At 38.1% G+C, this 24,587-nt stretch overlaps 1 protein-coding gene across 1 annotated transcript in view; it reads right to left on the bottom strand.

Moving 5' to 3' along the window:
• The window catches only part of LOC150108384 (uncharacterized), a 399,479-nt gene that overhangs the window by 71,852 nt on the left and 303,040 nt on the right, over positions 1–24,587 (bottom strand). The window contains exon 10 of the mRNA XM_090390735.1: positions 16,313–17,519. Coding sequence (XP_090246861.1) covers positions 16,313–17,519 — 1,207 coding nt within the window. The remainder of the gene's footprint in view (positions 1–16,312; positions 17,520–24,587) is intronic.

Below are 24,587 nucleotides of genomic sequence, written 5' to 3'. Positions count from 1 at the left end.
ATAATTCCTGTTGTATCTTTCCTCAGCTGAGACTCAGCTTATACAAACATGCAAAGGCATAGGCCAATTTTGCTGAACATGCCTTTAGCATATGTGTTGATATTCCATTTATCCCTATTGCTAAATTCTTATCCAGTTTATGCAACAGCTCTTCAATCTCATTCAAATGCATTTCTATTTCTTCATCAAATGTAGTAGTAGTAGTAGCAGCAGCAGCACTGTGCACCATGTGACATACACCTGGTTGATATATCTTAGCAAAGTGAAAACTCGTTAATTGAACAATCTCATCAGCTTCTGAAATAAGAGTACCGTCTGTTAGCAGTGCCGGATTTACCTATAAGCTAAAAAAGCTACAGCTTAGGGCCTCGAATAAAAAAAACAAAAAGACCAGCTGATGTAATTTAAAACAGTGGGGGGGGCCCTCTGGGTTTTGTATAGCTTAGGGCCTCAGCAAGTCTAAATCTGGCCCTGTCTGTTAGTAAGGTTTTCCCATCACATTCAGTCTTTTTTTTAACTGTGGCATAACAATAAAATTCTTTTGGATTGCCTTTAGCCTGCATGGCCAATTTCTTTTCATACTTCGATTTAGCTTTCTACACAATACTCTTAACTTTTTTGTCCTGCACTTTATATACAGTTGAACTTTGTTGTAATAAGCAAATGGAAATAACAAGATCATGACTTCAATGAGCAAAAAGCCACAATGATTTTAATTTATGCATATTTCCCATACAACTGCTCACTTTTATAACAAGCATGAAATGAGTGACTCAGTTTTGATCACCAGATGCACTGGATTATGGATTGGTTTATAACCTAATCTTGTCCTTCTATACCATCCTGTCACTACCTACATCTCCAGTCCTCCTCCCTACCTTACCCAAACATTGCCAGGACTGTAAAATCAGTTAAAAATGAACCAGTCAGAAAAAACATGTCTATTAAAAGAAAGTGTCTCACATTTCAAAAAAAAAAAAAGTCTATATTCATGACATAGAACATAGTGTGAAAAATGTTCAAGTGTAAAAAGTGTTCTTTGCCCTCTTCAACAGTATGACACTGTGGAAGAATAAACATGTTTAATACTGGCACTGGAAAAAACATAACCGAAACAAACAAACAAACAAATAAAAAAAAGAGAGTCAAGTGTGAGCTTACAAACATTGAAGAAACACTGATTTCATGGTTCACTACACAAAGAAGTGCTGGATTCTCAATTAGTCTGATCTTGAAGGCTCAAGCTAAACGATTTGGACAATTTTTGTTGTAATAGCAATTGCCTGGCTCAATTTAAAAACCGACTAATATTGTTATGTTGGTTTTTAAAAAGACTAATTGAAATCGTGTTTTCAATTATGGAGAAATAAACAGTTTATTATTAAGCATATAGTTTTAAAATTATAGACAACTAATTGCATTTAATATTAAGTGTATTGTAGTTTATACAAGCATATTCATATAAATAACATCTAGGTATGTAAATTATATTATTTTTTCTCTAATACTTTTTTTAAAATCTATTTTTTATCAAGTTATTGAGAATTAAAAAAATAGGAGGTAGATTTAACTCGCTGATCTAGTGAGTCATGGTTATAACAAGGAAATTTTCAGTCCCATGGTGCTTGTTAACTAAATTTAATTGTATTTCATAATAGGAATTGAATTCAAAAAACAACAGCATGCATGCTTAAATTGGAATCCCTCTACGCATACAGTTGTGTGTTCATGGATTAAACCTAATAGGCTGAAATTAAAATTAATTAAATTAAAATATAACAAATTTATTTAAAACAACCGAGGTTTGTATTAGACTGTCTCACCATTCCAAACTTTTGGAATGGTGAGACAGTCGTTCCAATTAAGATTAGGTCTATGAAGTAAGTTTTCATCACTTTCTTTATATATGGATCCGTGTAGCAGTTTAGTGTTTTGCTATTGATTGGATCCTGTAGTTAGCGTTTTCAATTCCATGTTGTGTAAAACCAGATTTGTGAGGTTTGATAAGACAGATGTAGTCTTGATGTTCAGAGATATGCTTATTTATAGATCTTCCTGGCAAAATGCTAAGCTGCTACATAGATCCATATATAAAAATGAATGTTTACATAAAGAAAGTGCTGAAGCCTTACATCATAGACCCAATCTTAATCTGAATGACTGTTTCACTATTCCAAAAGTTTGGGAAATTGTTATCCTCAATTGTATTAAATATTTTTATCTGTTATATTTTAATTGTCCGCACGGTTAGCCTAGTGGCTGTGCGCTTTGCAACCATATGCCTGGGGAAGGAGTGTCCTAGGTTTGATTCCTGTCAGAGATGTAAGGAGCTGAAGGATCTTCCTCAGCCATAGCCAAGTTAGCCGGTCTTGGGCATGGACAGCAGGGTTTTTTCTCCAGTTTAATTTAATTAGTTTTAATTTCAGCCTATTAGGTTTAATCCATGAACACACAACTGTATACATAGAGGGATTTCAATTTAAACATGTGCCCTACTGTTTTTTGAGATGTCTTATGATACACAGGACAAAATATTTACATAATAAAAAGGTTATGTTCAAACCTCTCTTTGACCTCAAGTTCCTTCTTTCACATGTTGTTTGCAAAAGTTGTTTTGCAACAGCTCGATAAATTCTCCTTCATTCTTATTACGAAATTTCTCTTCTGTCCAATCAATGTTTGGATAATTTAAGTTACCCATAATGATCATTCGCTTACCGTGGCATATGTGTTATTCTGTAGTTAAAGAAGTTACTCTCCAGAGCTGGTCATAATTTCCAGCTTTGTAGTTCAGCATGTAATCTATCCTTATTGAAACTACTTCCCAAAACAGTAGGGCATGTTCACCATCACCTGTTGGTAACACCCCCATACGATAGTATGATAACACTCTTTGACCTCAAGTTCTTTTTTTCACATGCTGTTTGCAAAAGTTGTTTTGCAACAGCTCAATAAATTCTCCTTCATTCTTATTACAAATTTCTCTTCTGCCCAATCAATGTTTGGATAATTTAAGTCACCCATAATGATCATTTGTTTAGTATTCATCAGGGTATATATCTCAAAGTTTGGGGAAGTATCATGATCCTTTGGACTAATAGTGTGTTCTCCTGAACAGTGACTGAGACATGAGTGATAAACACGTTATATGATAACATGTTTTGAATATTGTTAACCAATTTTTTATTCTTTCTTTCTCTCTCTCTCTATGATGAAGCCCTTGTAACAAACAAGAAATATATAGAAGCTAATAAATTTATTTTATTTATGATTTCTTTTTTTTTTTTTACACGTGCTAACATTTCATGTGACAAATGAAAACTCAAAACATCCAGTTTTATTACTGTTTTTGAGGATTAGTCTTCTCCCTAATTTCTGGCAGTTTCATTCTTGCAGCCAGATTAATTCAATTAGAAATGTTTATAAAAATAATCTGATTCATAAGTGCTTCAAAGTATAAACAACACCAGAAGAAAATTTTTTTATGTGATTGACTCTCACCCACAAAAGGTCAAACCTATCATACACTAGTATCATGGGCAGGATAAGGAGTTTAATATTTTTTCCCCACAGCAGGAGACCAATATCATCAGCAAACTTTAGATGGTTTATTCCTCATCCTCCCACGATATCAGTTCTACAGGGGTTCATTTACAACATATATGAAGAATTGAAGTTAGCAATATTAATGTAGACTTATGATTTAAAATCATAACTAGGTCATAATACAGGCAGTTCCCGATTTATGTAAGACTTAATTCTGAAAACTTTACATAACTTGAATTTTATGTAAGTTGGGTTTAATCCCATCACTCATTGTTCACACCCTATTGCCTACATGTTTACAGTATGTGTATACGTTAGCATATTAACATGTTATAGCCTTTCAAGATTCTGTTAGTTTCAGTCACAGAAATCCCACACAAATTGGATTTCAATATATAATTATTAGCCTAAGTAATATAAGTATGAAGAGTATGAGAAAATAGAAAAATTAAAAAATGTTTAATTTGTCCTTCTGACCTTATGGAGTAATCAAGAAACGACTGACCATGGCTTGTTTCTTCTCTTCATAAATCTCTGCATAAAAGGCTAATCCATCATCTATTCTCTTTGGACTTTCAAAAACTGTGAAGCATTAAGGTCCAAGTACAAATACTACAAATATACAGCAAGCAAACACAAGAAGTATAGCGCTGCAAGTTGAGAGTGAGACTGAGAAAAGTGTACACATGCACCATGTAGACTGGCTTGCAGAACCTTGCCATTAGATAGCATGTGAAGAGCATAGGTAGCTTAAGTGCAATTTTTATGATTCACCATTTGTTAGCTCTTTCATGATAATCTGCCATTTTTTTCAAAAAAGAAAACCATTTTTTTAGGATAAACATTTTTTATTTTTCAACATAGTCTCCTTTGAGGTCTACACACTTAGTTCAACGCTGCTCGAGTTTTTTTAACCCGTCCATATGGTATATGATTTGTCCAACTCTTCACAATAGGCAGTTGTTGCAGCAATCACCTCATCGTTTCATGAAAATCTCTTTCCTGCCAGCCATTTTTTCATGTTTGGAAACCAATAGTAGTCTGTATAAACAAATAATTGGTTTAAAAAATCTAAGAGAAGACTATATACATGGAAAAAACCAGGAGCTACGGAAAGGTATCAAATTGATTACATTATAGTAAAGAAAAGATACAAGAATTGTGTAAAAAATGCATGCACATATCCTGGAGCTGATATTTACTCTGACCACAACCTACTATTCATAGAAATAAATGTGAAACTAAAGAAAATAAAAGAAGCTATGAAAAGGAAAAAATGGAACTTAGAGAAATTAAAAAATGCCAAAGAATTTGGAAATAGATTGGAGAAAGAATTAGAGGAAACAAGTTTTCTCAAAATAAAAAATGATGGTACAATATGACAAAATTTTTTTGCTGGCTAGGGCGTCACCCGGTTAAACAAGGCCCCTGTTGTTTTCGCGATGGAACCAGGGTGAACAGCAAAAAGTCAGCTACTTGAACAAATCTGAAAACATACCCCAACTCAACATCACCAGAATTAAAAATCAGTACTATCAACATAAGAAGCCTGAATGGCAAAGAAATGGAGCTAGCTAAGGAATTAGATAAGTAACAGATCGACATAATAGGGGTGACTGAAACAAAAACTGGTGAGATCTTTCTGAGCAATAAATACAAAATGTCATATTCAAGCAATGACAATCAAGGAAAAGAAGGAGTAGCCATAGTATTCAACACAAAATACCAGGCTAATCTTCTTCAATGGCAGTCAGTCTCAAGTAGAGTAATGTAGGCAAATATGAGAATGGGGAACTGGACAATGAGACTTATTTGTGCCTATGGTCCCACAGAAGGTTCTACTAAGATAGAAGTGGAGGAATTTTTTGATGCTTTATAAAAAGCAACTGACACAATGAAAAAGAAAAAGTTGGTCCTTGTTGGGCATCTAAATAGCAGAGTAGGAAATGATTGTGAGACATACAAAAATATTTTGGGAAAATTTGGAGAAAAGAGCAAAGCTATAATGGCAAATATCTGTTGGATTTCTGTTCAGGACATGGACTGGTTATTACTAACACCATGTTCCAACATAAAAATGTGCACAAATTCACATGGAGAGAAGAGGCAAGGAATAAGAAAAGTCTCATTGACTATGTTATTGTTGATAGTGATGTTTTCTCCCTGGTGCAGGACACCAGAGTGTACACAGGATTTGAAATTGGAAGTGATCACCATTTAGTCTTAAGCAGGATAAAATTGAATTTCATATTGAAAAGAATAACATGCAAGAAAGTTTTAAAGCAAATAAAAGTTCAGCAGCTCTCAGATGTGAACTGTAGACTAAAATACATAAAGATTATTGAAGAAAAAATGAAAGAGTTTGAGACAGGAATCAAACTTTGGATATTTAGTGGCAAGCCTTGAAGAAAGTCTTGATTGATTCAGCTAGAGTGGCATGTGGTGAAGTTGTCTGCAAGGATAGAAAAATTAGAACTCCATAGTGGACATAGGAAGTTAAAGAGGCAGTGAAGGAAAAGAAGAAAGTGTATCAAAAGTTCCTGGCAAATAAGTCAGCTTGTGCTCTTAGAGAATACAGAGACAAATGCAAGAATGCTAAACACTGTGTAAAACTAGCTAAACAAAAGTCATGGGAGGACTTTGGCAAGAATATAGAAAATAAATATCAAGAAGGTGGCAAAATATTCTGGAGGTTGTTGAAGAAGCTTAGGAATGAAGGAAAGAGTGCTGAAAAATAAAAGGAGTTAGAGATGATAAAGGTGACATGAAAACGGGAGAAAAAGATATCCTCGAAGTATGGAATAATTACTTTGAAAAACTGCTAAATGAAACAAGCAGTGATGGCAGCACAGAAGTAAAAAACCTGACCAGGCATGCAGTCAGGAATACATATCCATACTTGAAGTAGAAAAACCCATCAAAGGCTTGAAATGTGGAAAGGCAGCAGGAGTAGATGATATTCGACAAGAAATGCTGAAGTATGGTGGTATAAAAGTCTTACAGTGGCTTTTATACCACCATATAAAAGTGTGGCTGCACTGCATAGTTCAGAAAGCGTGGACAGAGCGACGAATTCCCGATGATTGGAGTAGAGCTCTCATAGTACCCATATATAAAAAGGGAAATAAAACTGAATGTGACAATTACAGAGGTATTTCCCTATTGAGTGTTCCTGGCAAGATCTATGCAAGTATTATTACTATTATTACGGGCAACTCCAGGGAGTCATTAGACTCATCGAGGGAGGCCCCAAATCATATTCATCACAACTATTTGACATTCATACAGTATCTATCATACCTCGCCTTAAACTCATTCACTGTTACAGCATCCACCACAGACTCAGGGAGTGCATTCCACTCATTCACTACTCTAAAAGTAAAGAACCCAGCTCTAACACCTTTACTAACCACACTTTTGCCCAGTTTCCATGGATGTCCCCTAGTCCTCCCACAACCAGCCCTGTTCTCAAAAATATCTTCTGAATTAATTTTATAGAAACCCTTCAGTAATTTGAATGTCTCAATCATATCTCCCCTCCTCCACCTATCAACCAATTTTTGCAACCCACAAATCCTCAACCTGTTCTCATACGGTTCATTCCACAGACCTGCTATCATCTTGGTCACTCGCCTCTGGATCCTCTCCACCTCCTCCCCATCAAGAAGAAACCTAGGTGACCAAATCTGAGCACAGTAGTCTAGATGGGGTCTTATCAAAGCTCGATACAGAGGAACAATAACTTGCTTGTCAACGTATTCTTCAGCAACCAAGTGATTTGATGAGCTGATTTGGCCACTTTTGCAATGTGTCCCCTAAATTTCAATTCCTTATCCACCAACACTCCTAAATCTCGTGCCTCATCAATTTCCTGGAGCACGGTTCCACCAATGCAGTAAACTACCGCCAATCTTTTCACCCCAAAATGCATAACCTTACATTTTGCCACATTAAACTGACATCCATTCTCCTTAGCCCAGACCTCCAATCTATCCAAATCATCCTGCAAAATTTTGACGTCATCTGCATTCACTATTGCCCTACCCAACTTCGCATCATCCGCAAACAAATGAACTGTTCCTCTCAGATTCCTATATCATTTATGAACAAATTAAACAGCAGTGGTCCAAGAACAGATCCTTGTGGCACACCACTAGTCACAGGCCGTCTTGTGGACTCTACTCCTGAGTAAACCACTCTCTGATATCTCTCCGTCAACGACCCTCCTATCCATCTCACCAACCCTATGTCCATTCCCATATGCTGCAATTTACTGATTAGAATTCCATGTGGTATCCTGTCAAAGGCCTTAGCAAGATCCAGTAGAATCACTGTAAACGCATTACCCTTATCCAGTTCAGCCGTCACTGTGTTATAATACGTGAGCAAGTTACTGAGGCATGACCTACCCTTCACAAAACCATGCTGTCCCCGATACAGTATCCCATTTTCTTCTATCCAATCTTGTATTTTCCTCTTGACTATTTTCTCTAAGACCTTGATAATGATTCCTTTTATGCTGATTGGCCGGTAATTTTCAACAGCAGCCTTGGAACCACCTTTGTGCAGTGTAACTATTTTCCTCTCTTTCCACCCCCTTGGGACTGACCCAGTCCTGAGGCTCAAATTAAACAAAATGGTCAAGGGCACTGACAATTCTTTGGCCGCTTCACTTACGACACGAGCTGGTATACCATCCAATCCCACAGATGTATTGACATTGAGGTTCTGTAATAGACTAGTTACCTCTACTTCATTCATCACAATTCCAGTATAAGCTGTTGGTTCTTCCATTCCTGCAAAGTCACCACCTGGATGATATACTCTTGCAAAGTGCAAGCTCAGTAATTCCACAATATCGACTGATTCGGTTACCTCCCTACCCTCAGCATTTTTTAAGATCGTTCTACCATGAGCATTTTTCCTTTTACTTGCAACATATTGAAAAAACTGTTTGGGATTCTCTTTAGCCTGCGTGGCCAATTTCCTTTCGTAATCTGCTTTTGCTTTTCTTACCACCCTTGTTACCATCCTGGCCTGAGCTTTATACTGTTCCTGTGCCTGATGGTCACCCTTCTCCTTAAATTCCCTCCACAATTGTTTCTTTTTTTGCAGCTCAAGCTTAATAGTGTTATTCATCCATTTAACCCCTACTTGATTTATTATTCGGACTCTTGGTATACAGTCAACCATTGCCTCCTGCAAACAGTTCTTAACCACCTCCCATGCACTATCAACATCCAGCCCTTGCAGTTTTACATGCCATGCATTGAGCCAAGCACACACCTAAGCTTGTCATACTTACCAGCCCGGTAATTCCACATGTACCCTGTCTTAATTGTAAATTCGACTCCTTTAGCCACCTCCCAAGTCATGACCTTATGGTCACTCTCACCAATTGGTGGCAACATGGTCATGTTCATTACAGCCACATTCTCGGTTGCAATTACTAGCTCCAGCACTCTCTGCCCCCTGGTATTTTCCAATACATGTTGCCGTAGATAGTTGTCCCTTAATAACTGCATAAAATCCAATTCCTTCCTCCCATGCCCTCTCCTCTTTCCAGTCAATGTTACCATAATTGAAATCACCCATAATAATTACCCTCCTTCCACTCATTTCTTCTATTTGCTTATGCATACTATCCCCACCATCCACTCCATCACCCGGTCTATAGCAGCACCCAATTGTATATTTTGTTCTGCTAGATTCTATCTCACACCAAACAGCCTCAAATGTGCTTTTTTTCCCCATCATGCAGGTCAACTTCTATACTCCTTGGCTGAAGCTCATCAGCTATCATCAATAACACTCCTCCCCCCTTTTTATTCACCCTGTCACTCCTGAACACGCTATACCCGTCGCATTCAATCCCACTAGCTTTATCATCTTCTGTCAGCTATGTTTCACTAATACCGACAACCTGTGGCCTGGAAGTGCCAACCATGGCCAAAAACTCTTCCTTCTTGTTCCTAATACTCCTGCATTAGTGTACATGAATCGCAGAAGCCAATTTGTCCCATCCCTACTTTGATGCCTTATACTAAACTATCCCATTCTGATTTGTTGTCCGTCGTACTCGCTCGGGCATAATATACTCATTCATACACTTAACTGCCCCCCTAAAGTCTGCATATCTACTCCCCCCCCCCTCTTAATAAATCTAGTTTCCCTGAGTCTGTACATCCACTTCCACATCATTCATCAACACCCTTTCAAGTCTCCGTACACCAATTCCATTCAAATGCAACCCATCCATCTTATATAAGTCCTTTTGCCCATCGAACTCATTCCACACATCCACAAATTCCACACCATTCTCCATGCATAACCCACGCATAAAGTCATTGGCAATTATGGCCCTCCTTCTAAACACTTCGCTGTCATACCGCGGTAAGATACTCACCATCCTAACTCTCTCACTCTTCTCTTTTGCTACCTCAAACAACTCCCTCACATCCTCTATCATTTCCATTTTGACCTCTTTCAAATCATTCGTTCCTGCCACGATTATCATCTCTTTCACCCTCTGTTTTTGCAGTCGAATAGATTCGCTGACGTCCTTTATGTTCGCACCTGGCTGGTACGACTTCATTAAACTCTCAATTATTATGCCTCTTAATAGCGAATCCCCATACAACACTCGCTCCTTCATTTTATTGACGTTTGCGAACATTCTATTATTTGCCGTCACAGACTTCCACCGGTTATTTGTCGGTACGTTCAATACACATTTTTCCATACGTTCCAGTTGTCTTTTAGCTCTGTCTTTCGCACCATTCAAACGGGCAATTTCGCTACTCGCATTTATCTCACCATTTTCATTATCGATCAAATCATCCATTCTTTCTGTGTTTCTACCTTCATTTACATTTTTGGTGACGCTCTCACACCTATCTGGCACTACCACGCAATTCTCTAGCACACCGCCATTTTCTACATTCTGACTATACTTGAGAAACAGTTGAGAAGAATTGTGGAAGAAAAGCTTGGTGAAGAACAAGCTGGATTCAGGCCAAATATAGGCTGTTAGGATCAGATCTTCACTTTATGACAAATAGTCGAGAAAGCATGGGAATATAACAAAGATCTGTATTTAAGTTTTGTCAATTTTGAAAAGGCATATGACAAGGTGCCAAGAGAGAAGCTATTCAATATGCTACAGTTATATGGTCTCAATGGGGCATTATATCAAGCAATACTTAGTCTTTATTTGAGTTGTAAGTCAGCAGTTAGAATTGAAGGAAGTACAGGAAGATGGATTAATGTCAAATCTGGTGTGAGACAAGGATGTACATTATCCCCTCTGTTATTCATTATCTATATGGATCACATTATGAAGGAAAGTGGTATTAAACATTATATCAAAATTGGAGATGTTAATGTCAGCTCTTTGCTTTATGCGGATGATGTTATACTTTCTAAATAAATCCGCTACAAGTCTGCAAGATTCTCTGATTAAATTGAATAACTGTTGTAATAGATATGGTATGAAGGTTAACAATAAAAAGACAAAGACAAGGAAATGGGTACAATTGTTGAAATGTCAACAATTGTACCCATTTTTATGACAAATGGGTACAATTGTGTTGTGAACGGGGAACCTGTGGAACAAGTAAAACATTTCAGCTATTCAGGTATGATTTTTACTGAAGATGGTAAATTAAATATAGAAATAGACAACAGAATCAGCAAAGCTGGTATGGTGGGAAGTCAATTGAATAAATTCATATGGAATAAGAGAGAAATTAGTCAGAACACTAAATTAGCTGTATACAAGACAGTGTTCAAACCAGTTTTAACTTATGGATCTGAGAGCTGGGTCAGAAGTAAAACACTTGACCAAAGACTAGAGAACCGTAGATATGAGAGTCCTGCGAAAGATTAGGGGCATGAAGAGATGGCATCAATGGCAATATCATATTAAAAACGAGGATATTAGGAAAGAACTTGATATTGTCAGCATCCAGGAATGCATCAGTAGAGCTAATCTCAGGTGGTATGGTCACTTAAACAGAATGGGCGAAGAAAGATTAGCAAAACAAGTGTTCTCTGCCAGGTTGGCAGCAAAACCACCCAGAAGACCAAGATTTAGGTGGATTGATATGGAACAAAGTGACTTAGACGATAGAAATATAAGATCTGATAATGTTGGATTGACAAGTAACAGACTGATTTGAAGGAAAATTGTAGATAGGAAGTTAGCAATGATGTAATTTTTTTTTCATGTAGCACTATCATATCCTGTACACCCCTTCAGGGTACATAGCAGGAATTTGATGATGATGAAATTTTTTCAAAACTGAAGATCCAGAAAAGAAATAGGAACAAGTTAAAGAGAAAATAAAGAAGATTGTAGAAGAACATATTGGATATGTAAGAGCTAAAAGAATAAAAAAACCTGGGATAATTAATGAGATGATTTCTCTAATGGAAGAAGGAAGAAAATGAAAAAATAAAGACGCCCCAGAAGGGAAAATACAATATAGAACCCTGAATGACAGATTGAAAAGGGAAGCAGAAAGAAGTAGAGAAGATTGGCTTAAAAAACAATGTGAAGAAATGGAAAATTATGAGAGAGTGGGAAGGTATGATCTTTTATATGAAAAAGCAAGAACCATGAATCACAAGAGAAATGGAATTCAAGCTAGAGGAATAGAAAATAAGAATGGAGAAATCATAACTGAAGAAGATAAAATCCTAATGAGATGGAAGGAATACATTGAAGATCTATATGACAAGGAAAATAGACCAAAAGTTGCCATTAGAAGATATAAAGAAGGTAAATGAAGATGATCTAGGCCCAGAGATTTTAAAGACAGAAGTATCAATGGCCATTAAAGAACTAAAATGTGGAAAGGCAGAAGGAATAGATGAAATACCTGCAGAATTCCAAACAACTTCAGAAGAAAGGAACTGAAGAAATAACCAAAATAATAAATTTAATTTATAACAAAGGAGAACTACCAAAAGGTTTTATGACCTTAATATTTATACCTATACCAAAGAAAAGTAACACAGTGAACTGCAAGGATTTTAGAACAATAAGCCTCATTTCCCAAACATCAAAAATACTTATGAGAATCTTAACACGAAGAATTGCATCTAAAGTGGAAGAATTTCTTGGAGAAGATCAGTTTGGTTTCAGGAAGGGTAGGGGAACAAGAGATGCAATTGGACTGTTAGGAATAGTAAGTTAAAGAGGTCTAGAAGTGAATAAAGAAGTTAACATCTGTTATATAGATTTTGAGAAAGCTTTTGACTATGCAAAATGGGATAAGATGGTGGAAGTAATGGAAAAGATTGGTATAGATTGGAAAGACAGAAGGCTAATTATCTCATTATATGTGGGACAAACTGCCATGGTGAGAGACATATATGGTACAACAGAACCAGGTATCATTGGACGAGGAGTAAGACAAGGCTGTTCTCTGTCACTAATTTTGTTCAACATGTATTCCAAAGCAATGCTAAAAGAAGCACTGGAGAATTCGGAAGAAGGAATAAAGATTGGAGGTAGACAGATATTTGCAATAAGATATGCAGATGACAAGGCATTACTATCAAACACTGAAACAGGACTACAACATCTGGTGAACAGATTACTAGAATCCTGTATCAATTATGGAATGAAAATTAACATCAGAAAAGCAAAGGTGATGAAAATAGCAAGGAAAGAGGCAAATATGGATATCGGAATAAATGAGGAAAAACTGAATCATGTAAAGACATTTAAATATCTAGGAAGTGTTATTAGCAGTGATGGAAGATGTAAAAGTGACATAAAAGCAAGAATAGCAATGGAAGAGATGCCTTTAATAGAAAATGGAATTTATTCAGAAATAAAATGGATAGAAACCTAAAGACTAATAAAATGTCATGTGTGGAGTGTTGCCTTCTATGCATCTGAAATTTAGACATTGAAGAAAGAAGAAATTAAGATTTTGGAAAGCTTTGAGATGTGGATTTGGAGAAGGATGGAAAAAATCAAATGTACAGATAAAATAACTAATGAAGAGGTCTTAAAAAAGAGTAGAAGAAGAAAGAAGTCTGTTAAGGAGGATAAAAAGAAGCAAGGGAAACTGGATCGGACATATTCTGAGAGGGAATGGAATCATCAGAGATGCCATCGAAGGAAAAATAGATGGAAAAATACCCAGAGAAACAATAAGGAAAACAATGCTAGATGACATGCTCGATGGAGACAGGTACACAACCTTGAAAGAGAAGGCTCAGAACAGAAGAGAGAGTGGAAGGAAAGTTTCTGCTACTAAAAGAAGAACCTGCTCAATTGCAGAATACTAAAGATGAAGTAGTAGTCCGAGGGAGCCAAATCTGGAGAGTAGGGGGGGGGGGGGGGCGTGAAAGGACTTCATAGCATAAATCAAACAATTTTGTAGTCACAATTGCAGAAGAGTGAGCAGGTGCATTGTTGTGGTGCACTTCTTTTTTTATCAAGTGTGGTCGTTTTTCCTTCATTTCATTATTTAAATGATCCAGCAAAGACACATAATACACTCCGGTAATTGATTTGCCCTTTTTTCCAAGAAGTCTATGAAGATTATGCCACGAGCATCCCAAAAGATGGTGGCCATAACCTTTCCTGCTGAAGGAATGGTTTTTGCTTTCTTTGGTGCAGATTCCCCACTTGCAACCCATTGTTTTGACTGTTCCTTGGTCTCAGGCTGGTAGTGATGAATCCATGTTTCATCCACTGTTACGAAATGGTGCAAAAATTCCTCTGGATTCCGTTGAAACAGCTTCAAGCTGTCCTTGCAACAGTTCACACGTTGACGCTTTTGATCCAGTGTGAGCAAACACGGCACCCATCTTGCAGATAGTTTTCTCATATGTAAATGTTCATCTAAAATATTATGTACGTGATCATTTGAGATGCCCATAGCCTCAGCAATTTCACGCACCTTCACTCTATCATCCATCACCATATCATGGATTTTTTTCGATAATTTCTGGAGTAGTAACCTCAACAGGGCATCCAGAACATTCAGCATCACTTGTGCTCATATGGCCACTTCAAAAGTTACTAAACCACTTATAAACCATTCCAATCGAAGGTGCAGACTCACCATAATGTTTATCAAGCTTAGTTTCGGTTTCCTGAGCCATTTTGCCTTTCAAAAATTTATGTTTAATCACTACACGAAATTCTGTCTCATCCATTTTTCACAAATCACGGCACTTGATTGATTCAAATGAACACCAAACACAGAGTAATAGATCTATCTGACTGAAACTTAGTGTGTGATCCTACAACAGTTGCCAGCAACTAAAAATAACCGTGCCACATAGTGGTGGTGCCATCTCTTAGACTTTGCACGGACTTATCAAACAGCCATTGTATGTAAGTTGAATTTACTTAAGTCTGGGACTGCCTGTATTAATAAAATGTAAGAGTTTAGATAGGTTAAAATATCAATTCAGATTATAATACCACCTAAAAATGTAATAAAAAAGTTAAACGATAGAGTGCTTTATATAAAATCCATCAATTACTATAAACAGAAAGAATATGTCAAGAAAACAAACACTAAGATGTAAAAGAAATAGAATGTAAAGAAGAAAAAAAAAGAACAGAAAAAAGCCTATGATAAGAGGAAAATATAAAAACAAAACAAAATATAGAATGATGAAATCAAGAGCATACCTGAAAAAAAGTGCCCACCCCTTCAATGGCTTTCTTGAGGAAAACTTGAGAGGTTAAAATATCGATTCAGATTATTTAGCAACATGAAATGTTATAATAAAAAACCTAACAATGTAAAAAAAAAAAAAAAATTAAATGATAGAGTGCTTTATATAAAATAAATCAATTAATAACAGAAAGAATATGTCAAGAAAAACAAACACTAAGACGTAAAAGAAATAGTCTGAAAATTTTCACAGAAAAAAAGTGCATTACATCAAAAAAGAAACAGTATATTCTTATTTAATTCTTTATCCAAATATAAGCAAAAATCTGCATGTGAAGTATCTTAATGACAAGGCTACTTTTATATAAAGGCTGATGACTTCACATAAAGTTTGCTTACACTGAGATAAAAAAGATATTAAACAAGAATTTAATTTATAACCAAGTGAACAAAAACTTTCTACCTCCAAATCCACAGAATTTTAATAATAAGATATACACCTTTTTTGTTACTTGTATGTGGGAAATTGGCTTGTATTAATTCAACCGTGGTATCTCTTCTGGATCTGGCTTCTATTGATGAGACCTCAATTGTTGAAACCAGTCTGAGTAGTGATCCTTCCCATAAATGCATATCATTATATTATTATTACTACTACATGACACCTCCAGGGAGTCCAAAGACTCATCGAGGCAGGGCACCTACTCTACTGCTCTTTGTCTCCACAACTATAATGACCTGCAACTACACCAACGGCATCTACCATACATCACCACCACTAGTATTTTCACAGAAATAACAAACATCCATCCATGCCCTCAGCGAGATTCAAATCTGCAGCCTTTTGGATGGAGAGAGGTTACCAGGCTGGTTAAGAATTCTAAGAGGATGTATGTTTTGCATTATGGGATGATAAGGCAACTGGTGAAGTCATCAACCTCTATATACAAGTAGCCTAGTTGGGAAGATACTTCACATGCAAACTTTGTTTGCTTACACTTGGATAAAGGATTAAAAAAAGAATATAATTTCTTGGCATCTTTAATTTATAACCAAGTGAAAAAATTTTTAACAATTAGATACTGCATAATAATTGCTTACAAATAAATACTTACAGAGTATAAATGTGGACTTGGTGTAGTGGAAGGACTTGGTAAAGTAGGAGGCGAAGTGTGATTATTGGCACTACTGCTGTTTGAGCTGCTTGTTGTAGTTCCATGTGTGCTGCCTATATTTGAGATTTCTATGATTGCTGAAGGCTGTGTGAGAGGCACATGGTTTGCTGTACTAGTTACAATGGCACCAGATTTAGAAGACACAGCTTTGTGTATTTTGGCCTTAGTTTTGGCACTTTTCCACACAGATCCATCACTTGTATTAATAGCTGCAGTCAATATGTGACTACTATTTCCACTTGACAAAGGATTTATTAAATGAGCTGTTTTATTACTGCCTACTGTTGGAAAAATGCTAGCATTTGCAATTTCACTCTCAAGGCTGGATGCTTTAGAGAACTGATGTGTCATTTTATTAATCAACCCTGAAGGCCCCAGAGTAATTCCTAAACTGCCTGGTGAAGTAGTAAACAATGGCCTATTAACAGCTACGGAATGAAGTAAAGCATTAGTTGCAGGAAGCTGTCTATTTAGCAAATCAAGGCCAGTTAACATCACATTACTCTCTTTGGTTCCAAAATTCGATGCAGTTGTTCCACTTAATGTCATTCCTTGATTTCGAATTATTGCTGGGGAGAAGGTTAAATTGTTATGGCCAGCTACAAGAGGACTTGACACCTGTAACCTAGAAAGTGCTCCTAAATGTTCTCCAATGGCAAGAGGAAATGATAAGGGCAATGACTGAGCTGAAGACACTGCTGATAAGGTCACATTAGCTGTTGCTGCAGGAAAGGATGACGATGACACTATGCTTGCTTCTGAACATGTACTATTGAGCACATTCGAGGTTCTTTTCTTTTTATTCCCACTACCTTTAGTTCCAGTTATGTTACGATTTGTGGTATTAGTTTTCTGTTTAACTTTCACTTTACTATCAATAGCCTTTGATTGAGCTGGTCTACTAGTTATTGTTTCTGTATTCTGCATGAAAGTTTTATTTATTGAATTTTCTGCAATAAGAGGACGGGTTATGACTAAATCTAGAGAGTTAGAAACTGCAGGTGTGTGACCACTAGCCTCTGAACTGCAACTAGACTGGGTGACTGGATTTTCACTTGAAAGCAAGTCAGGACAAGTAAAACTGTATGGATCGCTTGGATCTACAACTTCTGGAACTGGAGGCAGACGGGATTCCACACACAATTTCCTGCATAAGAGTAAAGACAATTTCAGATAAAATTGAGAATTAAGTCTTAAATTTAATCTTAGAGAATAACAAAAATCTAAAACATCAAACAAGTTAATACAAGTTACTGGATAATGCTATGCAATATTTAATGATCACATGGATTTCTTTGGGTTAAAGAATTATTCCAAGCTTAACAGCAATGCTTCATATACATAGTGTATATATACAAATTTTTTTGTACTTAATTTGGTTTCAAGTGGAGCCAGTACTTTTGAATAATTAAATAACTATACATGTAAAAGTGCATACTGAAATAAAGAATTCCATGTAACCCACTAATATTTTGTGATGAGTATTTCATCACATCAGAGTAAACACACAGCAAGAAGTGAAACTATATGAAGCAAGAAAGAACTGAACAACAAAGTGCTTCTGTTCTGCCACTATCTGGCCAGTCACAGTGCTATTAGAACACATGGGAAATGAGAACAAAGTCATTAACACAACTGAAAACAACAGAGTGTTAGATCGTACTTTGGGGTGTTAATGTTACTTAATTCTGAATGTGCCTTATAACTACTTTCTCTGTGGTCAGGGATTGTAAGGTTTTCCCTAGGTAACAAACCCTAACAAATTTATATTTATATTGCACCAGTTACAGTTATTATACCTTAGATATGTTCGGGGGCTCTCAAAAATGTTGCAGTCGTGGCCCCTTCTCTTTCTTATTTGGTTATATCTTTCTTTCCCCTTAATCACGGTTCGTAGTTTAGTGAGTAGCAAATGTCGGTCTCAAACACAAATTTAATACCAGGATTTCAAATGACAAAACATAAAGTTTTATTTTACACTAATAAAATTACATTAAACATGAAATATTCAATTCTTCTGTTATCTTAATTAGATTAAACCACACTCAAACAATATCACATGAAAATCTCACAAATTAACACATTTATCATTCTCTAAGAAAGGAAAGCACTTGGGCAATTAATACAAATTTATCTAGACAAAAATCTCAGGGAAAAGAGCTAAGGTAACATTTGCATACTAGACTGAGCAAGAATCACTTGACATGGCTCTTCGGACTACCAGTCCAATGTTCCTCAAGTTACTCCGACAAATAAATTAGTTTCGGTTTTCCTTTTAGCAACACTGCTTAACGTGCTTTACTTCAGCGCTCTCACTTAACTTTATAAAGGACAAAATTGCCTTACCGTTTCTGGCTGCTCACTGTCTCACTGAATCACCACGTGCGAGTCACATGTGCATCCTGGTTGGATCCTTGTTCACACTGCAGATTCTTTTCCTTCCTGTCTCATGGATTCACATGCACTGAAATTTAGCCGTTAGCTGGGAACATCTGGAGGTGCTTGTCTCGGATTTCTGGATCCTTCAAGGGAAAATATCACGGTTCGGGTTTCACTTAGACCTGAGCTTTCCCATTTTAGTCAGGGATCATCCTCACTTCCTTCCTCCTTTTCTTCACCTCGTGTCCTTCACTCTCTGTCTCCCCCCTTTTTCCCCCCGGTTTCTTTCAATCATTCACCTTTTTTTTCCAAGGAGCTTACATTCATGGTTGCATCAAATCACTTCACTGCAAACCCATGAGACAGCTCCTCTCAGAGAATTAGTTAATCCTTGCTTGTAAGGTTCCAATATGGACTTGTCAAGGTCATGCCCTTTAGGTTCTTATTCATCACATTTTCTTTGTTTGCCATAGCTTACACATACTATTCCTTTATTTCGATTTATACACATTATTTTCCTTCATTAAAATTACACATTAAATATTTCACAATCTTTCCCTTTCAATGAGTAAATGGATATACACTTAATTAGATACACACTCAATACACAATTATATGATACACTTTACACTCAATATACAATTATATATTACACTTTACTTTATCCCCCCTTCCTTATTTCTTTCCAATACAAATTTCGACCAGCAGTACAGGTATTTTCTCTAGTTTAAGGTTCCTTTCATTTAGATCACGAATAAGTGTCTGTCTAGTAAAGGCAGGCCTCATTCATGATCTAACAAAGCCCCCCCCCCCCCTTATCTTAAAATTTTTCTTTCAAAAAAAATTTTCTTTAATCATGTTATCCCTCCCCCTCACAATTTTTTTTTTAGCAGCAACCTCTCCTTTCTCTGGGAAACATTCTCCCGTCTTGCCTGGGTCTCAGCACGTACCTTGACACGGGGTTTAGTGATCCCCCCCTCTCCTTCTGACCTAGTAGGCTCGCTTCGATCCCCCCCCCCACAGGTTCCGTCTTCGTGGGTCATCTCTGGGGGTCTCTCTGTGTCTCATGAGGCAGGGGAAATATTCATTTGGAAGATGCTCTTCTTCTCCCAGTGATTGCCGATTGTCATATGAGGCGAGTTCACTCTGTTTTTGTATTCATTCCTATCTACTCTGTCTCCTCTTTGTCCCCCAGACATTTTCCAATGAGTCATCGAAACAAACTAACCTCTCGGATCTTTTTTTTTGTAGAGCCTCAGGCAGTCAGAATATACAGTGATGACTTTTCCTTGACTGTTGGTTTCCTTAATTTTAAACGTCACAGGTGTTGTTTTCTCTATTATCTCAAAAGGCCCGGCTGCACCCCTACCAAATTCCCCCCCTTTTCCTTTTCCCTTGAAGCTCTGCTCCATCAGCACTAAGTTACCCTCCCTCAGGTCCTTGGTTTTTCTTAGCCTGTTTGCGTATTGTCTTGCACGCTGGGAAACCCTGTCACTAGACTCAGCCACCAAGTCATAGGCTAGCTTGTTGAGGTATTCATCAATGTCGGGAAAACCGGTCTCTGCCCTAGAGCCTCTGAAATCATTTGGAAGAAACAAGGGTTCAAAGCCATAGAGTATTACTGTGGGTGCCTCCCCGGTGGCTGCGTGTAGGGCTGTTCTACAGGCAAAGAGGGTGTAAAGGAGATGAGTATCCCACTCTGAGAACTGCCCCTCTGCCAGTTTTGCTAGTGTGAGCTTCAGAGTGCGATTCATCCTCTCGCACATCCCATTTGCCTGAGGGTGATATGGGGGTGGTGAAAAGTTTCCTTATCCCCCAATGATTTGCATAACTGTAGGATTACCTCGGCAGTGAAGTTTGTGCCTCGATCTGACAACAGGGTTTCTGTTGTCAGATCGACCACTCCCCACCACCGCCCTTGAGGTGGTGGGGAGTGGTCCCACAATGTCCATGGTCACGGCCTGAAAGGGACGCGAGGGGAGAGGGAATGGTTGGATAGGGGTCTTACCTGTGATGGGAGACTTCCTTTGACATAAATGACATGAGGACACATATGCCTCCACATCATGTCTCATTCCCTTCCAAAAATACCTATCCGCCACCCTCTTCCATGTTCTGTGAAATCCCTGGTGTCCTTTCCTGATCGGTATCATGGAAGATGTACAACACCCAAGGAACCATGGTTTCTGGAACAATAATCCTTTCCCTCCACCTCCCTGTGACACCTTGCTTGGACAGAAGAAGGCCATCTCTGTCCAAGTATAAGTCCCCATAAGGCTCTATTCCATGCGATATGGTTCTTTCATTTCATATTCTTTTGTAACCCCCCCCCCCACATTGGGTCGGTCCTCTGGGCCTCAATGATGTCCTTCTCCCAGGGCTGGAGCCAGGGGGGTCGGGTGATGCCCCTTTCACAGTTCTTTGAACGACTGAGATTTGTTCGGCGGTTCCTTCGTTGCGAATGGGTTTCTCCTCAGCCTGGGGTGACAGTGACCGGGACAGGTAGTCTGCGACAACGTTAGATTTTCCAGGTATATAACTAACCGTCATGTTGAACTCCTGCATCTCCAAAGACCAGCGCACAATCCTTTGGTTCTTATCCTTCATAGATGATATGAAAGATAAGGGCTTGTGATCTGATCTGAGGACGATGTTTTGTCCCTGCAGTATATGATGGAGCTTCCTGAGGCTGTACACAATTGCCAGTGCCTCCCTTTCTATCACGGAGTAATTCCTCTCCGAAAAAGATAACCTCCTGCTGATGAATGCAATTGGTTTGAAAGATTCCCCTTCCACTTGCTCCAGCACTGCACCGATAGTGTCCTTAGATGCGTCAGCGGCAAGGTAGAAGGTTTCCACCCTAGTCTAGGATAGGCAAGAATGGGAGCCGTGGTTAATGCATGAAACGCTTCTTGCTGTTCCTCATTCCAAGCAAACTTTATTCCTTTCTTAGTTAAGTTTACTATGGGTTTCATCATCTCGGAGCATTGGGGAATAAACTTACGGTAAAAATTCACCATACCCAGATATCGTCTAACCTGCCCGATTGTATTTCACATTCCGTATGGCGTTCACATTGCTCTGGGAAGGTCTTATAATATGGCCAAGGTATTCTACTTCCTCGAGGAAAAATTCGCATTTCGAGCATTTGAGTGACAGTCTGGCCTTATCTAGTCTATCTAATACCTTTAGCAGGGTGTTAGTGTGTTCCTTTATGTTGGTGGAGTATATCAGCAGGTCGTCCTGGAAGCACAAGATGCCTCTACCTAACAAACCATCCAGCACGTTATTCATGAGGCACTGGAAACTCATGGCTGAGTTCCTGGCCCCCTGTGGAAATCGGTACAGTTGGTATTTCTGCCACCATGTGGTAAATGCGAAATACTGCCTGTCCTCCTTCCTTAGGGGGAATCTGGAAATAGCCAAAGTTTAGGTCAAGCTTCGAGAAAATTCTCGCTCCTTCCAGTCCGACCAACAGCTCTTCAAATGTACATACGGGGAAATCAATAGGCTTGGTGACCTTGTTCACCTCCCTTAGATCCAACACGAATCTCAGGTCACCACTCGCCTTTTCAACCAGTATGAACTGGCTGTTCCAAAGGGATACTGATTTTTCAATTATCCCTGCTCTCTCAAAATCCTCCATGAGCTTCTCTAATTTGTCCATGTGTTTTAGGGGGTGTTGGGTATTGTCTTACATGTATGGGAGAGTTGGAGGTTATTTGTACTGTGTGTTCCACCATGTTTGTGCAGGTAAGGGTGCTTATCCCTTCTGTGAACACCTCAGGGTGCTGTCTGCATGCCAAGTCAAAGAATGTCCTTATTTCTTGTCTGGTGTGAACAGAGTTATGCTTGTTTATGGTGCTATTTATCAGTCTTTCCTTCCATATGTCTTGATACCCTCTTGGTTCATTGAAGCCAAGCAGAAATCAGCTTGGCTTCAATGGTCTTGCTCCCGTGGATGGGCTGGTAGGTCTTCCCAGAGTGATATTGACTGGTTTTCAAAGTCACATACAAATCAGTTCGTTTTCAGGAAATCTTGTCCTAAAACAACTTGGTTGTTTGTGTCACCAGGAAGATAAGGGAGGACTATCAACTCGTGTGTGAGGTTGATGGGGAAACAGGGTATTGATATTTGCACTCTCACTTTTGTGAAGGATAACAGCTCTATTCTGGCTATTCCCATTATTTTGTGGAGTTGTTGGAGTGGGACTAGCATGTTGTCACGTGACATGTCGAGCTTCTTGAAAAGTGCATTAGGGATGACCGATATGTGGGCCCCAGTGTCTAGCAGGAAATCACATGGCGTCTGCTCTATGAGTCCCTTAATCAGGGCAAGGTTCTCCTTAGGGTCTGCCCGTTATGTTAGTGTTTTGCATCCTATAATGTATGCCCTCATGGTCTCCGAGAGAGGCAATGTGGTCCTTAAGAAAATTTTCGTTTGTCTCTTCCCATTTTTTTTCTGTTAGTATCATTTCTCTGCATTCAGAGGCTTCAGTCACATGTGCTATTAATTTTTCTCTCTCTCTCTCTCTGGCTGCTATGTAGCACTCATTCAGGCTGTTTGTTCCCTTCATGTATGCACTTTCTTGTAGCTCAGAGGAGAGACCTGCCCGAAACTGTTGCAGAGTCAGCCATTCAATGTGTTCCTCATCGTGTGTTGATGTTTTTATGTCGCAGGCAAGGGTTGACAGCCTGTTAAAGTAATTTGTCACCCTCTCTCCCTTTCTTTTCTAGACAGCTATAGAAATTTTTAAATGTTTGGCTGATTTGGTCCCTTTTTTGAAATTCAGAGGTCAACATCCTTTTGAAATCCTCATACTTTAGAGCTTGTCTCATGGTGGGGTGGGAGCAGGATGTGTTTTTGGCTTTCCCTACAGACCCACTTAGGGTCTGCCCCTAAGTACCTACTACCCATCAAGGACAGGAGTTGAGCTTCGCTACATTTGGCAGCCTCTCTTAGCTCCTCTACGTACCAAAAGAAAGTTCCCACGTCATCATTCCCTTCTCCTGAAAATTTTGGACATATGTGTTTGGAGCTACTGTTTTTGAAGAAGTTGAGGTTACTCAGCTCTGAACTCGATGGTGTGGCCATACCTGTACTCTTGGTTCTATTCTATCTATTGTTATATATAACCTACTCACCGTGATAGATCCAAGATCCAAATTATTACTTCTTTTAGAACCTAGTCACATCCTGTCGACTGTTAGGCCATTGTTAGATCGTACTTTGGGGGTGTTAATGTTACTTAATTCTGAATGTGCCTTATAACTACTTTCTCTGTGGTCAGGGATTGTAAGGTTTTCCCTAGGTAACAAACCCTAACAAATTTATATTTATATTGCACCAGTTACAGTTATTATACCTTAGATATGTTCGGGGGCTCTCAAAAATGTTGCAGTCGTGGCCCCTTCTCTTTCTTATTTGGTTATATCTTTCTTTCCCCTTAATCACGGTTCGTAGTTTAGTGAGTAGCAAATGTCGGTCTCAAACACAAATTTAATACCAGGATTTCAAATGACAAAACATAAAGTTTTATTTTACACTAATAAAATTACATTAAACATGAAATATTCAATTCTTCTGTTATCTTAATTAGATTAAACCACACTCAAACAATATCACATGAAAATCTCACAAATTAACACATTTATCATTCTCTAAGAAAGGAAAGCACTTGGGCAATTAATACAAATTTATCTAGACAAAAATCTCAGGGAAAAGAGCTAAGGTAACATTTGCATACTAGACTGAGCAAGAATCACTTGACATGGCTCTTCGGACTACCAGTCCAATGTTCCTCAAGTTACTCCGACAAATAAATTAGTTTCGGTT

Source organism: Typopeltis vanoorti, chromosome 3 (genome assembly GCF_054136105.1).
Source record: "Typopeltis vanoorti isolate ZY-2024b chromosome 3, IOZ_Tvanoo_1.0, whole genome shotgun sequence".
NCBI classification, from domain to species: domain Eukaryota; kingdom Metazoa; phylum Arthropoda; class Arachnida; order Uropygi; family Thelyphonidae; genus Typopeltis; species Typopeltis vanoorti.
The sequence above is the reverse complement of the archived record's forward strand: the minus strand, read 5'-3'. Positions and strand labels throughout refer to the sequence as shown.